At 32.6% G+C, this 19217-nt stretch overlaps 1 protein-coding gene across 8 annotated transcripts in view; it reads left to right on the top strand.

Moving 5' to 3' along the window:
- Positions 1-12864, top strand: part of LOC114332991 (multiple C2 and transmembrane domain-containing protein) — a 309140-nt gene extending 296276 nt beyond the window's left edge. For 7 of the 8 annotated variants that reach the window (XM_050647930.1, XM_050647932.1, XM_050647933.1 and 4 more), the window contains one exon: positions 6467-12864. In XM_050647930.1, the coding sequence (XP_050503887.1) occupies positions 6467-6628 (162 nt within the window). In that variant the 3' untranslated portion in view covers positions 6629-12864. The remainder of the gene's footprint in view (positions 1-6466) is intronic. The other variant, XM_050647929.1, reaches the window with a different exon arrangement.
- The last annotated feature ends 6353 nt before the right edge of the window (positions 12865-19217 follow it).

Here is a 19217-nt window from a genome sequence, read left to right as displayed (position 1 = left end):
TTAGGTCTGCTGGTGTCTTATGGAAGATGGTCTAACACTATTAACTGTGGTGGGCTATGGTTGAACTACATTTTAGCATAAGGTATGATCAAACTGCATGATAAATTACTAAAGTAGGTATTTAGTTAGTAATTTATACAATTCCTTCATTCATTGACAGTTCAAATTGTTTAGAAAACAAATACTTTTTTATTTTTAATGTTACGGTTTTACATGTAGGTACATAGTGTTTGACATAAAAAAATCCGGTCAAAAAAAAAACAAAGAAAAGAACTAGTTCCTTGGTTAAAAAAACATTCATGAATGGACTCAAATATCAAGCAGGACAATGATTCCGTATTGCGGAAGATCGAGAAGCTTTCGTAATGGTGATCGCCAACGTCGGATAATTCTGATATGGCACGTGAAAAAAAAGAAGAGAAGATGGCTTAAGAAGAAGGCTAAATCAGAATTTTCATATTGTATGTAATAGGTATATATGAGATACACCTAAACGATGTCACGTTTTTTCATTAGTAAGGCTTTGGTAATTACCATTAAGTCATAATAAGTGCTAGGAATAATTAAAACGATCGAAAATATCTACCAGAACAACACAATAAAAGAAAAAGTAGAAGATGAACTAACTGACCCAATTGAAACCGGCAATGGGATAAGACAGGGGGATTCTTTGAGTTCTTTATTGTTCAACCTGATCATGGATAAAATAATAAAAAAGGTAAGAACTAAAAATTGATACCAAATGGGAGAAAAACAACTTAAAATAATCTGCTATGCAGACGATGCAATACTAATCTCTCAAAGTGAAGATGATTTACAACGTATACTGCACCAATTTAACATAATCGCCAGAAAATTTAACAAGTTAATTTCCCCAAAAAAGACAAAAATGCATGGTTATAATAGCAAATCCAATAAGATTTAAATTGGAGCTGGAGTGTCAGATAATAGAACAAGTGATGGAGTTTAAATATCTAGGCATCACACTCTCTAGCTGCGGAAGGCTCGAAACAGAAGTGGAAGATCAAGTGAATAGAGCAAACTGAGCCGCAGGTTGCCTGAATGATACAATATGGAGAAATAAAAATATCGGAAAAGAAATGAAAGGCAGAATTTACAAAACAGTCATCAGACCACTAATGACATACGCGGCAGAAACACGACCCGACACAGAGAAGACAAAAAGATTGCTCGAAACAGCGGAGATGAAAACCCTTCGAAAAATCGATGGTAAGACTCTATGGGACAGAGCTAGAAGTACAGATATACGAAGGAGATGCAAGGTGAATAACATGAATAACTGGGTAAGAAACAGAAGAATGGAATGGAATGACTACATAAGCCGAATGACAGCAAATAGGGTAGTCAGGACAGCGAGAGACGGTTCCCCAATAGGAAGACGATCAGTGGGAAGACCACGAAAACGATGGAACGATAACTTATTAGAGGCACATTGAAGGAACAGACAGAGTCATGCCTATACAAAAGAAGAAGAAATCATTTTTACTTTTAAAAAAATGTCAGCTTTATTTTTGCTTCCCAAAAATCTACATTTAGTACTGTAACATTTAAAAACTATAACAAATCATTTCAAATTGTTAATTTTTTATTGGAACGGTTTAAAGGGGTACATATTATTTGGTAATGGTTACATCTAAATATTTGTATTGCACCTAATCATCCTTAATTAGTAAATGTTTGTTGCAAGAAAGATTGTTTATTATTATTTCATAAAATATTTTAATACAATAAGGAAGAAATATTTGCCTAGTTTTTACTTCATCATTTTCAAATTAATTCATTAATTTCATTTAGTTATTCTGTAGCTTATAGTTATTTTTTGACTTGACAATATTAGGGTCAAAGCTAATATTATCGATATTCTAATTCTAAAGACAGTTCCAAACTAAATTTGTATCTGGATATAGATATAATTTTTATATATTATCTGCCCTGCAGTTCTTCCTTACTACTTACTGCATGCACATCTCTATCGCATAAATTTCCACTTGGAAGATAGTACAGTAACTCTCTAGATCTTCACTAAGGCTTAGCCTTGGTTTCCCTCCGTATACTTTAGCTCTAACTTACATCATCATTTTGAGAGTCGTGAGTAACAGCAACATTTTCCAAACTTTTGTCGCTCTCCGTATATATTTTATCCTTCATTTTTACTTAGGCTTGTTCAATTGAAACGTATCTTTGATCCAGAAAAAATTTATCGGTAAACATATCTATACTTCTCACAATAAAACACTGAAAAACATTTGTTTTCTATACTTCCACAAAATTTATTACAACTATGTTATTACTAGAGCTGTTTCGGCAAAGTGCCTTTCTCAAGTGATATATTTTACAATGTGTTTGCCTTTTTAAGTCTTTAACTGAAGAGGTTGAGGAGTGGGGAGCTGTTTGTCTCGAGTTGGTCATTTAGAATTATATCTGTATTTTTTAATTTATTAATTTCCATTGATTCTAAAAGTGATAGCTTAAGGCCTTTATTTTGAATATGTAGAATTTGAAACTCTTCATTGAAAGAATGATTATGATTAGAATGTGAAGTGCGTATGTAGAAGTGTCTGTTTTTCTCTTGTTGAAAGCCCTTTTGTGTTCTGCTATCCGTTTGTCAAAAGTTCTGCCAGTTTGACCGATGTAAGTTTTCGGACAGTCACCACAAGTTAGTTTGTACACACCACTCTGTAGTTGCTTTCTCTTTCGGCTTTTATTGTTTTTAATATGTTTGCTTAAGTTGTTGTTAGTTCTGAAAGCTGGTGTTATTCCTTTCTTTTTTATGTATCTGGCTATTTTTGTTGTTATTTTGCCAGTATATGTGAAAGAGCAGAAGGTACTGGGTTCTTTCTGTGGTGGTGGATACACTAATTTCAAGGCTTTCTTATGGAGTTTTTGGTTTAAAATGTTGTTAACTGTAAACCAAAAACTCCATAAGAAAGCCTTGAAATTAGTGTATCCACCACCACAGAAAGAACCCAGTACCTTCTGCTCTCTCACATATACTGGCAAAATAACAACAAAAATAGCCAGATCCATAAAAAAGAAAGGAATAACACCAGCTTTCAGAACTAACAACAACTTAAGCAAACATATTAAAAACATTAAAAGCCGAAAGAGAAAGCAACTACAGAGTGGTGTGTACAAACTAACTTGTGGTGACTGTCCGAAAACTTACATCGGTCAAACTGGCAGAACTTTTGACAAACGGATAGCAGAACACAAAAGGGCTTTCAACAAGAGAAAAACATAATCATTCTTTCAATGAAGAGTTTCAAATTCTACATATTCACAATAAAGGCTTTAAGCTATCACTTTTAGAATCAATGGAAATTAATAAATTGAAAAATACAGATATAATTCTGAATGACCAACTCGAGACAAACAGCTCCCCACTCCTCAACCTCTTCAGTTAAAGACTTAAAAAGGCAAACACATTGTAAAATATATCACTTGAGAAAGGCACTTTGCCGAAACATCTGTAGTAATAACATAGTTGTAATAAATTTTGTGGAAGTATAGAAAACAAATGTTTTTCAGTGTTTTATTGTGAGATAAAATGAACTTCCATCAAGTAACGGTCGAATCCATCAATTATATCTATAATTAATTACTATTATATTTAAGGCACATATTTCACTGTTCCACCAACCGATGCATACCTTGTTGAAATAATTTTTGTGGCTGTAGCTGTAGGTCGAAGAATTCTTTACGGCATATTATATTTCTTCGTCCATCTGAAAACGATTACTTTTTAACGCCATTTTCAGTGACGCAAAGATGTGAAAATCGTGGAGCGATAAATCGGAACTATAGCGTGGATACTCTAATATTCTCTATTTCTATTTCTTTCGTTGTAGATTTTTTCACTTCTTCGGCGACATAAAGCAAAGCATTGTCGTGCAGAAAAATGACAAGATTTTCTGGACATTTTGGTCATATTGCTTGATAAATCTCGCTTAAAGTTTTCCTATAAAGGTTTTCGTTAACATGGCCTCTAGGTACCGAAAACTCCACGAGCAAGGGTCCTTTATCATTAAAATAACATGTTAACATCATATTGCCCGCAGAAGATTACAATTAGTATGGCCGCACGCTAATTATATTTGGTATGTATGTATCGGTTTTAGAACGTCTTTCAACGTTGTCTGATGCCTAACTTCCACGTCCTTCTATCATCCCATTGGCCATCTCTAAGATCCCTTGTATTCATTGCTTTGGCTACCCCTTCTTTCCATGTCTTTTTGGGCCTTCCTCGTTTTTTGCGGTTTGGTGGTACCCACTGCATAATCTTTTTGGGCAATCTTTTGTCTTCCATTCTTTGAACATGACCATACCAAATCAACTGTTTCCTCTCAATGTCTGTTGTTAAGTAACCGTCTATTCCAATTCGTCGTCTTACTTCCTCATTTCGAACTCTTTCCCTACGGAATATACCTAACGATGTTCTAAACACATCCATTTCTACAGCATCTAATTTTTTCCTGTTGTTCTCGGTCATTCTCCAAGTTTCTGCTCCGTAAAGTAGGCTGCTTTTAATAAGTGTTTCATAGATATTGTATTTTCGCTGTATTCCTATTTCGGAGGTCCAAAGTATTCCATTTAGGCAGCCAATTGTTCTTCTAGCTTGTGTTACCCTTTTCTTTATTTCCTCATCGTCTTTTCCCGTTTTATCGAAGATTAACCCCAGGTACGTGTATTCACTACAGGATGTGATTTCTTCATTATCCTCTAGTTCGATATTGGATAACTCAGCTCCTATGGGTAGGTATTTAGTTTTTTCCACATTAATTTCCAAGCCCCACTGTTCATATTCCTCCTTTAGTTTTCTTGCCATATACTGTAGATCGTCTTTATCATTAGCTATGATGACTTGGTCATCTGCAAATTGTAAGGTATATAAACAAACCTCTCCGAGGTCTATACCCATCCATACCGTGGCATTTACGTTTCCACTGATTTAGTGCTTTTGCAACATAGGTATATCTTGAACAAATTTGGTGAAATACAGCAGCCCTGGCGCGGACCCTAATTAACGATGAACTTTTTAGATAGTGTGTTGCTAATTTTTACTTGTGATGTAGAATTTTCATATAGATTTTTTAAGGCTTTGATTAGAGTGTAGCTGATGTTAGTTTCTTGTAGTGATTTCCACAATTTAATCACAGGAATGCTGTCGTATGCTTTACGGAGGTCAACAAACAATTGTTTTAGGCAGAAGACATTATCTGTGCAAGTCCTTCCAGCGCGGAAACCAGCCTGTTCTTCTTCTTCTTGTTCGCTATACTCCATCTCAATGATATTTCTAAGAATGTGCCCGTACACCCGGCTTAGTGTACTAGTTACCGATATTCCTCTGTAATTTGAGCAATCCAACTTATTTCCTTTTTTATGAATGGAAGAAATATAAGCTACTTTCTAATTATATTTGGAGAGATTGTTAACAACACACGTCATTTTGAAATCTCTATACTTAAAATAGTAGTCAAATACAAATGTGTGCCATGTACAAACATAACTAACATTTCAGAACGTCAGTTGAGGGTTTCCAAGGCTAACCTGACCAAAGATATGTTTCAATTAAGGAGTCACATAGGTCTTGCGGGTAAAAACAAGTGACTTTTTAAATAAATTATATCTCGAAAACTAAAAATTATTTTTATTTATAATTGGAACATGTAAAATTATAGTACTTAAGGTACTCTCAAAAAAAATTTCAGCCAAAAATATTCATTTTTGTAGAGTTGACTGCAATTTTTCTACAACAGCCCTTTTTTGCGGTGAGCAGCATAACAAGTCCAGTCTCATCTGAAATCAAAAAATCAAAAAAATTCTTATACTTTATACCTCTGGCTAGTGAATGAACGAAGGAATTTTTATAGGTGAAGTTGTTTTTGTTTGATAAAAAAAACCACTTTAAAAATGGTCATTTTTGAAAAAATGAGAAAAATTGGGTCGAAAATGTTTTTAAACTTATGTAAAATCTTAGAATTTCATTTTTTTAATTCCTTCGTTCATTCAGTAGCCAGAGGCATAAACTACAAGAAACTTTTTGATTTTTTGATTTCAGTTGAGACTGGACTTAGTTATGCTGCCCACCGCAAAAAAAGGGCTGTTGTCGAAAAATTGCAGCCAACTCTACAAAAATGAATATTTTTGGCTGAAAATTTTTTGAGAGTACCTTAAGTACTATACTTTTACATGTTCCAATTATAAATAAAAATAATTTTTAGTTTTCGAGATATTATTTTTTTAAACTCCTTTTTTTACCCGCAAGACCTATGTAACAAGCTTATACTTGCAACATGCATTTAGATTCATTATTTACTTGGGATGTAGTGATATAGATTCGGTATCTAACTATAGTGTCTTCACGTAGTTTAAAAGCTTAAAATCTCTTGATCTAGAATAGATATTTGATTATCGATCTAAATTCTGTCAAAAATGACACCTGCAGACCTACATTAAATTACTGGCCTCCGGCCTCTCGACGCATCTGGGCCGATTGACAGTTATTCGATGGTACTTGCAGCTGGACTACAAGGACCTCAAGCTTCTGATGAACAACGAACCAGCCGATAGACGCCGGGAACCGAAAAAGAAGCAAAAGACTTCCTAGTGGTCACTAACCAGTGTCAAAGACAAGTGGAAAGTGCGCTTCGAAAAAATCCATGAAAAGTCTGATTAGCATTTACATTATTAGTCATCAGTAGCTAGTGATTTTGTAAATTGGTAGATGGTGTTAAAAACAACTGAAGATTCCGAATTCAATTAAATGGAAACAATATTAGCTAATATTATTATATGTATTAATCTATTTATCTGACGTTGAATTAAAGCTATTTCTATTTTAAAGTTATGACTATTCTATGTAAACTTAACAGCAAAGTTTTGCACCACCAAAAATTATGCTCATTTTTCTAGTTGATTTTCTAGTAAACGAATTAACGGATTCCGCTACTTTTTTTTATTATTTTAGATTCTTTCTTTGGTATTTACACTGAGCAAATGTTTACACAAACTTCTTCTTTGAGCTTATACCAGGTGGAAGAAAACAAATGTTTTTATTATGTTAAGTTTGAGACACCCTGTAGGAATGACAAGGTACCTACGAGGGTGGGTATACATTAAAATCGTGTTGTGATCTTATGTTTTGCGCACACTTTGTTTTTTGAACTGCCCTGACATCTTTAAAAACATTTAAAAGAAACTTTAAAAACAGAAGGGCACATAACGTAAACAGTTCTGATTAGAGCTTCATGATATTCGATAAAAATATCGATATTGTATTGATATCGTATCGAAAATCAATACGATACCGATACAATACATACCTTAGCAATATTAATGTCGATACGATACTCATTATTTGAAATCAATACAATATCTTCTTGTATTGTATTCATCATTCTTGTATTGTCGATACGCCTGCCTCGATATTATTGAGAATATCGATATCGAGGAAAAAAAATAAAACACCACGTGAGTGCTGCATAAGGCCTATTATACAGTTAAAATATTATAGGAGTTATAAAACGCACAAGCGCGTATGCTCTCCATTAGTACAAGAGAGAAGGAAGATGAGGCCAATAACTCATCAGATGATAAAAGGGAAGGATGACAAATATTCAGATAATATCGATGTTTTTGAAAAGGAAATTGAAAACTACTTGCAATCTCCAAGACCTGGACAAGACACAAATATTTTATTATGATGGAAATCATACAGTAGTGTTTTTCTAGTTTTATCTCGGTTAGCTAGGGATATTTTGTTTGTCCAAATGACGTCCGTACCAGTCGAGCGGCTCTTTTCATAACTAGCGCTGGTTCTAACGAATAAAAGGATAATTAAAATATAAAAGTATCAAACAACTCATTTGTGTGAACAAATGGATGAAAAGCTCTTTAAAGGATTACATTTTTTGTGAGGTTACAATGTAATTTCTCCTATTTCTTGTATATTTTTTTGTAGAGATTTTTTTAATGAAGACTGTGAGAAATTAATAAAGAATTGTTTTTTTATTAAGTTAATCCTTTTTATGTCGATATTTTATCGAGTATTGTATCGATATCGTATCGAAATCAATATCAATACGATATCTTTGTAAGAAAGTATTGCCGATATCGATACACGATACGATACTTCATTGGCATAACCAATACAATACTCAATACTTACAAAGTATCGATATTGTATCGTATCGTGAAGCTCTAGTTCTGATCGACATCTTCATTCAGTTCAAGTAAGCGCAACATAAGAGAGACGAGGTTGTTCAATGGAGGCTCTGTGATGTTTTGGGGTAGGGATGGCGGTTGTTGACAAAACACCGGCTTTTGGTTATACCGGTTTTTTTTACTTACGTTTTAACCTGGCGGTTATAACCTGTCAAAAATCGATGTTCGCTTTTTCATATTTTAAAATGTTACATTTACATTGTACTTTAGTTTGCGATACTCGATTCGAATCGATATCAATATTGTCGATATCGACACTGTCGAAAGGATATATCGATACCAAGATAATCAATCTTGTTAGAGGAGACAGGGGCAACTGTAAGTTGAAACTAGCCAATTGGGATCGAAAATAGAAATTAATCATCAGTGTTTTGGTCTGCTTAAAATTTCTTCTTAGTGCGTGAGGTGACGAAAAATTTCCCCATTTTTTCTCTGAATTCATTATTTTTTCCGGAGGTAATTTATCCGGTTTTTCACCGGTTATTACTTTATGAACAAAAACCTGTTATAACCGGGACAAAAAACAGCCGGAAAAAACTTATTATTGTCGAGTAAAAAAACCGGTTTTAGTTATAACCGGTAGGTATTTCCCTATTTTGGGGTGGAATTTTCTTGGCAGCAAGAAAGGATTTGGTGTTGTTGGTCAATATTTAGGTGTGGTAAATATTCAGATATTGAAGTGGTCCCCTCACAGTCCCGAAATTAATCCTATTGATCACATATGGATGGGATATTGTCGGAGAAAAAGTCTTCGTCAGTTCCTTCCTGCTTTCCAGCAAAATATAGAAAATATGGCCTGAAACTCTACAGGCCAAAATCTAACAGCCTGCTTAATAACCAGCATGCCTAGACGATGTGAAGCTGTTATTAGAATTAGAGGGACAACACTTTCTGTAAAGATTTGTTAACTATTATTGTAATTTTTTTTGTTAATTTAGTATTGTTTCAGTTAAAACAGATGTTAAAGTATAAAACGGTCTACTGTCTTTGTTTTTAAAGATATCAGGGAAATTTAAAAAACACAATTTTCACACAACATAAGACTACAACACGATTTTGATGTATATCCACCCTTGCACCTTGTTCGTCCTACAGAGTGTTACAAACTTAACATAAGAAAACATTTCTTTACTTCCACCCGGTATAAGCTCAAAAAATAAGTTTTAGTAAACATTTGCCCAACAGTATAAATACCAAAGAAAAATCTAAAAAATAAAAAAGAAACTAGCGTTAGGAAAACCGTTAACCCGTTCACAAGAAAATCAACTATAAATGAAAATGAGCATAATTTTTGGTGGTGCAAAACTTTTGCGGTTAAGTTTATATTACCATTTATTAAACGTTTAAAGTTTATTATAAACAAATTTTGTCCATATAAAAGATTTTAGTTATTTTCATTTATTACATGTAGCAAAATATATGTCTCAAATATCTCTTCAGTATAAAAAGAGAATAACTAAATTGTACACACGTTAAGGATACTGCTTAAATTACCAATAAGCATTTAGTTTTCTATGTCCATTAGTGTATCCCAAATAAAAACAATCTTCTTCTTTGTGTGCCGTGCTTGTTTTCAAGCGTTGGCTATCGTAGCTGATGAAATGTTTCTCGGTCGGCAGCTATATATTTACATGTTTACTCTGATTGGAGTACGGAGGGAACCATTCTCGTTGGAACTTTACCGCGCTGAGCAGATGGGACGTGAATTATAAATTGTAAAATTCCCTCATCTTCCCTAATCTCAGCATCCGTATGGCTTGCAAATTGTAGAAGCCTCGGAGGTGTAACCAGAGAAGGTTCCCATTGTTTTCAGTATGGTGGGATGTAAAGTAACATTATGTTGTTTTATATGCCATTAGAGTGAAAACTTAGTCTTTTGCTAGCAGTTGCCGCTAGGGCATCTATGCCATTTCGTTCGTTGAAATCCGGGACTGCACGCCGGGGTTTGTTTTGGTTGGATCAGGGAGAGCAACATATGTGCCTAATAAGTTTCGAAACCGGTAGAGGTGCTTGCTGCACTCTCTGATTGGACTAGAATATGGTGCGGCTGTATTTTCGTTTTGCAACGAAATTGAAAATGGTTGTTCATTTTTGATTTACATGTTTACTCTGATTGGAGTACGAATGGAACCATTCTCGTTGGAACTTTACCGCGCTGAGCAGATGGGACGTGAATTATAAATTGTAAAATTCCCTCATCTTCCTTAATCTCAGCATCCGTATGGCTTGCAAATTGTAGAAGCCTCGGAGGTGTAACCAGAGAAGGTTCCCATTGTTTTCAGTATGGTGGGATGTAAAGTAGCATTATGTTGTTTTATATGCCATTAGAGTGAAAACTTAGTCTTTTTCAATTCCTGGAGCATTCGATTTTTCCATTGTCTAATGTTACGCAGCCAGGACAGTTATTTTATTCGAACCCAGTGTTTTCCTTCGATTTTGTCCTGTATGATCAACCGGAGTAAGCGATATTTAGGTCCTCTCATTATATGACCGAAGTATTTAACCTTTCTCATATTTATAACGTTGATCAATGTACAACAATGATCAACATCATAAAAACAATATCCAACTTTAAAAATGTAACCAGTAAATTATCATTGCCATATCTGTGTTGAATCATCTTGAATAATGGTTGAAAATGCTTTCTCTCCTATCTCGAGATTGTATATCATCAAAGCCATCCTAATTTGATTTATTCCTAGTTTAAATAGTTCTTTTCTTGTAAAGCCGAAACACTTTCTCAAGTTTCTCATCCTGAACATGAAAGGACCTGAATTCCTTCGTCCTTCCATATCTATGAACTCGATTTCCAAGCTTTTGATAAAATATTGGTTTTATGGTTTTAAAATCAACTTTGAATGGTGAAAGCCTTTGAATATTTGAGAACCATTTATTTGTACCAGTGGTTACGTTTCATCCATTCCACTCAGTCCTATATTGTTCTTTTGGCTGTGCTTCTTGCTATGCCAACGACAGGTTCTGGGTCTATAAATGTTTCTTTTGTCCCTCCTCTGGCAACTACTACTTTTTCATTCCTTTAAACGCCAGTATGTCCAGGCATCCAGAGTAAACTTAAATTGTTGCTTTTTCAGAACCGACTCAGATTCTAAAGACATTTCCAAACAAACTTGCTGTCAGTCCGATTCAATTCAAGTGCCTTTAATCGTGCCATCAAATAGAATTTTCTAAGTCTGTGCTGAATTTCCTCTTTATGATTCACATCTCTATAGCATAAATTTCCACTTCGAAGATAATAGAGTGGTAGCTTTCACTAGTTTAGCCTTGGTTTCCCTCCGTATACTCCAGCTCTATCTCCTGGATCAGTTTTAGAGCCGCCAGTATACCAGCATTGATCTGCCATTATGAAATTCGTTTTTTTCGACTGTCATTCGTCCCTTTATGGAAAAAGCACGGTTAAAGGCTTTTCGAAATTATATCCAGATTGCATTGCATCTGGTACCATTTCCATTTTTCTTGATGTGATGATTTTAATTATCTCTCTTGGTGAGTGGTGTATGCTGTATTGTTTAATTACGAGGCAAAGGAGGCATGTTCTTTGTAACTTGCGTCTTCGTGTTTACAGCAAAATTCGTTATTTTTACATACATCCTTCATTTAATTTATCAAAGTGCGATGTTCGATAAAACGCATGATGTTTCTTGTATACCGCGCATACCCTTAACTGCCATTTAAATGTTTCGCTCTGTGAAATGAACTGAAGACCATTCAAAAGGACTGAATACTTCGAAAATTAAATAAAAAAAATATATATTTTTAAAAGTTCTTCTTGATCTTTTTCTTTTGCGTAGTTAAAAGTTCTAATAGGTTATTGTAATGTTACATTACATAGGCCGACAGGTTCGCCATGTGGTATCCCCATTCTTCTAGGAGCTATCCCTAGAGCGGCTGGACTGGCAGGATCGCCATGTAATATTGCATTACATGGATCGCCATGTAACTATGATAACATTGTACATATCTGAATTCTCCATTTAACAGCACATTTCCTCTCGCTTGTACTATCTTAAGATATACGCAGTTGCATGCCTCCTTATGTCTCTAAATTCACGAATAAATTCTACTAAATTGAAAACAGCAAAAGAATCATGTTTTATATGGATAAAATATTTTACTTGAATCTCTAATGTATAGGTATTTATATTTACGCTAGATATACTTAAAATTCTGTAATATTCTGTTCTTATTGATATCGATTTATGCCATGTATAAGAGACATTTATTTTTGAAATATATCACTAAAAGTAAAGGCGCACAGATCTGATATTAAAAACTTAAATATTAAATAGTATAGTTCTGCAAGCAAACTAAGAGAGTCAATAATATTCAGCTAATCGGGGTACCTACTATTGATGGAAATATGTACATAAATAAACAAGGGTTCAATCCATAAAACAGGTAGATCCCTTGTTTATAGAATTTCACACCTTGAAGAATAGCATCCCGCTGAGCTGGATATTAGTGACTCTCTTAGTTTGCTTGCAGAACTTTATTTTACTTTATAAATATATTTTGTGATTTGTATTTAATTGAAATAATCAAATATTTATTAAAATCGTGAATGTTATGTTTGTTTAATAAAAAACTTTATGATATGTAAAAGGTTTTTAATCTATTTATACCTGGATTCGAAACCTTAACTGGAATGTCTGTCTCATTATGTGAAGATTAAAAGAGGATTAAATTAAATTAATTAGAATTATTGCCTGCTAGTCAATTTTCTAAAAAATTTACGATGCTACATAATGGTAAGTATTTTGGGTCATTGCTTTTTATATACAGTGCACTACAAAATTAGTGAAATACTTTTTTGAGGAGCTATAATTTTTTGAAAAATTGCCTCGGAAATGAATTCAAGAAATTTTCTTACTTATTTGTATGTCGTTTTACACAACATATTCTGTTTGCTGTTTACCACGTCCTAATCGCCATTTCTCCTTGTCATATATATTATATTCTTTATTTTTTTTCCTCTTTTTACCTTCTTCTTCTGAAAATGATCTCCCGTCAATGGAGGTTTGGCTACTACAATTGCAAACTCTTCTCTGTCTTCAGCTGTTCTTATTAGCTGTTCAAAATTTAGCCTTGTCCATTGTTGGATGTTTCTGAGCCACGATAGTCTTTTCCTTCCTGCTTTTACTATTGCTGTTTTTATTTGTCTGTCATGAGAAGTTAATGACATTTTGTAAGTATAATTATATTTCAATCGAATGGTAAATCATCGTAAAAATATTAGTAGATCCATATAAAAATCTACATTGCTAGCCTCTGTGTTGTTAATATCAAATTGTGTACATTGACCTATTGACCAGCAATATGATGAAGAAATATTGTAGGTTGTGTTAAAATAAATTGTAGCTTCTCTGTTGTACATGTTATATTTTTAAAATATATACAAAAAGGGTAATTCCAATGCAATTTATAAATTATTATTATTATTACAAACATTTCAATAGTGAGATAAGTGTTAAGAAATAAGTTATAAGTTAAATATATGTACTTCCAATGTTTGTATCTATAATAGGGAGAAACACCAATCTTATATACCTGCTAGATTTTTAAAATAAATAGTAACAAAGTCGTACTTAAAGAACTAAATAGCAAATTTTTGTAATTTACTCTCTCCCGTGATTCCTGTAATGTTTTAATTATTAATAATTAACAATTAAATCAAATAAAAACCTGTCTAATTATTTGAGACCATTAGATGCCAATCGATAACAACTTTCAGGAATTAATAATAAAATACATATGTCAAAAAACTAATAATTAGTCTTTCCATCTTATATCGAAGGTTATAAGTGATATTTCCATATGAGACGCTCAGAGCAACAGTGGCCTAACCCACATCCCACAATTTTACCAAAACGATTATATTACATTAAATTTATCCCTTATTTAAGTGTTTTCAGACGCAGAGTAGCTCAAGCAATGGTTGCTTGAGCCAATCTGCATTTGAAAATAATTAAGTAATGCATAACTTTAATGTAATAAAAGCGTTTTGGTAAAATTGTGGGATGTGGGTTAGGCCACTGTTGCTCTGAGCGCCTCATATATAGTCCAAGTAATGAAGCTTAAAATAGGACAAAACCTCGTAATTTTTACAGATTGGATCGATTTGTTTGAAAATTTTCGATTTATTTTAGTTTGTTCGATTTATTCGCTATCGAAAATTAGTTTTATATCGAAAAAATCAATGTTTTTAAATACTTATTGACTTACACCGATTGGCTTCTGAGGTATCGAAATAAGAATCAGAACTCTAGCAGTTAACAAGTTAACACGAATACTTAAATATAACCTATTGGCAATTAAAACGGATTTTTGGATGAGATCAGAGTAAAAGTCTAGATTAAAACATGTAAAAGATAAAGACAAATAATTGAAGTAAACGAATCAAATTTGTGGCTAACGGACCTGCATCCAAGCCATTTTTTCACACACACACACACAATTATAGCAGATATCCAAAAACAACAATTGATAAGGGATGGACATGTAAAACCTATGTCACAAAAAGATTACCAAAACAAGTGATAGCATGTATACCACCACTTTTTGCAAATTTTACAGGAATCATGGGCAAATAAAGTTTATGCAGAAGTCATAAAATAGGTAGAATCGTAGAGTGTGACAAAGCCAAATGGAATAAATTCATTATTTCGTAAACTGGCGACTTTAAGGAAAAATCCCGAAACCGGTCGATCATTCATCTCGGCGTAAAGACGTAATCGATTATTTTTTTAAATGTGAATAGGGATCGTCTGCTAGCTCATTTAAAAGGTTATTCAATTTTCTATTCAGTAGCATAAACATTAACATAATTATTTATACAGGCTGTCCAGAAATTTTTGCCGTTATACTTCTTTAGGCGCGATTGAGAGTAAAATTTCATAATACTTCGCGCATGCGCATACAGACAGTATCAGGGACGCGCCAAGTAACTTCGGCGCCGTCGTGCAAAATATTGATAAGCGCCTTGATCAAAATTACCAGGGTAGAAATATCAATCACTCCTTCACATTTCAACGTGGAAAACTATGAAATTTTTCTACGTCTACCCAGATTTTTTTTGAAGGAAATAATAAGTACACAGTACTGTTATAAAAAATAATATATTCTTCTTCTTCTTGTATGGAGACTTTAAAGCATGTTTATTCTTCAATATTTGCCTCCTAAATTGTTTAGATTATCGCACCATATTTTTCTTGGTCTGCAAATAATTCTTCGTCAATTTGGTGACTTATCTCGTGCTATTCGTACTATCCTATCCTCTGCCATTCTACTAATGTGTTCGTTCCACTCCTGTTTCCGTTTTGTCACCCATCCATTTATGTCTTCTACATTGCATGATCTTCTTATGTTTTCGCTTCTCTCCCTATCCAACAGACTTTTGCCTGATATTCGTCGAAGTATTTTCGTCTCTGTTGTTTCTAGTAGTCTAGTAGTTGTTAAAAATAATTTTTTTAAACTATATTGCATAATAAAAGAGAACAGAATAAAAACTATGTTAAAGTTATACAGCATTACTTAAAATTATTAAAAAAGATTGAAGATCAAAAAACGAAACATTTATATTGCGATTTTTTAAACAAATGTACTTATTATGATGAAAACCAGCGGATACTTCTTATAGAAATTGAACTTTTCTTGTTTACCTTTGACAAATTCATTAATTAGATTTTCATTATTCAGGTCCTTTAAAAACTCACGATTCTGTAGAAATAATAGTAAGATTTTCTAGCCGTTCCTGACCCATTCTAGATCTTAAGTAATTGAAGCGTTTATTTGAAACACAACACTTGTCCAAAAATGAAAATTTTGGAAAATCAAGTAAAACTGCCCAGCTTTAATTTATTTCAAATCTTACTTTTATTAAGACATTCATTGGAAGGAATGTGGATATCAAAATAATTGTACAAACTTACCAAAATATATTCGAAAATAGAGAGGTATTGTGTTGTACATATAGTTTCTGTTATGCTGAACTATTTCTAATACAAAAGAAACAAACATCACATTATTACTATCAAAGAATGCACACAACTGATAAATTTAAGGATAAGATCATACACACTTACAACTACCGTTGACTAGGATGGGACAAGTGTTGTTTTTACAAAAAAACGCATGGACATCTGTTGTTTTTCTAAAACTTTCAAAATTTTCTATGCAATGTGAACCAAATGTGTGAACTGGAGAAATAAACTACTATTCTATAAGAACAACAAATAAAGTCGAATTTTCGAAAAATGGACATGTGTTGTTTTTCAAATAAACGCTTAGCTAGAACGGCTGAAGCTACAGAAATCGGTACCTATAGTTAATAATATATGTAACGAAATAGTAATATTTGGAAATGAGGAGTGGACTAAGTTATTTTTTGCAATGTTTTTTTTTTGCTTCAACAAATATTTAGTTTTGAATTGGATATTTATTTAACTTTGCCGAGTCAAAGGGCGCCTTTAACGCCTTGGCGCCGTCGTGCGCCGCACGACCTTGACCATATGGACGGCGCGTCCCTGGACAGTATGGCGTTTAGTTGCTAAATCTTTCAAGTTATGTATAAATATATCAGTGCAAGAAAAGTTGTGAAAAGAATATATTACTGTTTTTAGTAAATATGTTTATTATAATTTTTGTGTCTTTAGATTTGTCTTCCTCAGGAGTAAGATGAGTATTATTAAAACATTTTGTTGTATATTTATTTTACTTCACTTTGTCTGTTTGTTACAATGAGTCATTAGGTACGTCCGAACCGATACAGACACAGTCCTCATAGCGTATTTGGTATAGCATTCGGCCTCAGATCGAGAGGTCTTGAGTTCGAATCCGGAGCAATCCTATACTTTTTTTTTAATTTTTTTGAAAGCAGTAAGCACAAAATTTGTTTGGTGTTTAAAAAAATTAAAGCAAACTGTTTAAAGTATATTTATTTTTAAGAAATCATATAATAGAAGTATAACTTCTTACGTGCGTACAAAGTACACACATTCTTTTTTTTTAATTAAATTAATTGACACAGAAAGCATGTAGGTATGTAATTTATTTAATTCAAAATACATTTTACTGCACTCAGAAATCAGAAAAAATGTTTATTTTACAAATAAACATTGATTTTCGCATAAATTAAATGTTTAAATTAATAAGAGGCTGGTGGGTGGTTAGACCAGGGCGCATCTGTAAAAATATTAGTAGATTTGGACGTTGAGAGGTGACTCAATTTTTTTTGCAGAAATTTCTTGAATATAACTCAAATAATAATATTTGAGTTATCCTCACACTCAAAATGGTCCGGAACATTGTTTAAATAATCAAAATGTCAAAATATGAAGGAAAAATTAGATTTTTTTATTGGTTTTTTGATTATAACTTTAAAACTATTCATTTCTGAGAAAAGTTGTACTGACATAAAAGTTGCGTAATTAAATTTCCTACAAAATAGAATTAGTCAATAATTTAAAAAGTAGTTACCCTTGTTGCAAAATAGCATTAATTGCGAAAAAAAACATACAGAAACAAGTATTAGCATTTTACGTTTTTCAACCATTTATGCTACACTTAGGACCTTCATATTTCACTAAGAAAAACTTTATGATACAGTAAAACAATGCTGCAAATTTCATTAAGATCTGTTTAATATATTTTGCAATTCAGCTTTCGCAAAAAAAATTCATTTTTCAAAATGTTACAGGACTGAAAATAAAGCAGATAGCAAGTTGAAATTTTTTACTTATAGAAGTGTACTGTACCTTTCCTTTGCAATTTGCGAAACTAAAATCGATTAACTACCACGGCGTCAGGAATTTTTTTAAATAAACATTAATTATTGGTGCTACGCGCAGGACAGCAGATAGTTTGCTCGGATTGGGCATTCCAATGACCTTTGATATTGATTGATACATTTTAATTTTTATTACATTTCGATATACATAAATAAATTTGTTTATTGCAAAATAAAAACACATACTCTATCCATTGAAATAACACTTTTTTTAGCAAAAACTTTCTTTGTTCATATATTTTAACTTAGAGAATAAAAGTTTATTATTTTTGAACATATGCAATTGTTTAAACAATATTTCACAAACAATAATAAAATTAGTTTGATTTTTGTGGAATTAAGATATTAAAATACAACAAAATATAGAGTAAGAAAATAATATATTAGATATAGATTGGAAGAAATTTTGGTGGAAATCAACTTGTGTGAATCGAACACCGCTGTCCTGCGCGTAGCACCAAAAATTAATGTTTATTTAAAAAATTTCCTGATGCCGTGGTAATTAATCGATTTTAATTTTGCAAATTGCAAATGAAAGGTAAAGTACACTTCTATAAGCAAAAAAAATTCAATTTGCCTATCTGCTTCATTTTCACTCGGCAACATTTAAAAAAAAATGCATTTTTTTTGCGAAAGCTGGATTGCAAAATTTATTTTGCAAAATCTATTAAACCGATCTTAATAAAATTTACAGCTTTGTTTTCCTATGTACCCATAAAGTTTTTCTGGGTAAAATATGAAGGTCCTAAGTGTAGCAGAAATGGTTGAAAAACGTAAAATGCGAATACTTGTTTTTGTATGTTTTTTTTCGCAATTATTGTTATTTTGCAACAAGGGTGACTATTTTTTAAATTTTTAACCAATTCTATATTGTAGCAAATTTAATTACGCAACTTTTATGTCAGTAAAACTTTTCTCAGAAATGAATAGTTTTAAAGTTATAATCAAAAATCCAATAAAAAAATCGAATTTTTCCTTCATATTTTGACATTTTGATTATTTAAACAATGTTCCGGACCATTTTGAGTTTGAGTATAAATCAAATATTGTTATTTAAGTTATTTTCAAGCAATTTCTGCAAAAAAATATGAGTCACCTCTCAACTTCCATCTCAAAACAGATGCGCCCTGGACTAGGTAGCTTGAACATTGAATTGAATTAGAGCGAAAAG

Source organism: Diabrotica virgifera, chromosome 4 (genome assembly GCF_917563875.1).
Source record: "Diabrotica virgifera virgifera chromosome 4, PGI_DIABVI_V3a".
Lineage (NCBI taxonomy): Eukaryota > Metazoa > Arthropoda > Insecta > Coleoptera > Chrysomelidae > Diabrotica > Diabrotica virgifera.
The sequence above is the reverse complement of the archived record's forward strand: the minus strand, read 5'-3'. Positions and strand labels throughout refer to the sequence as shown.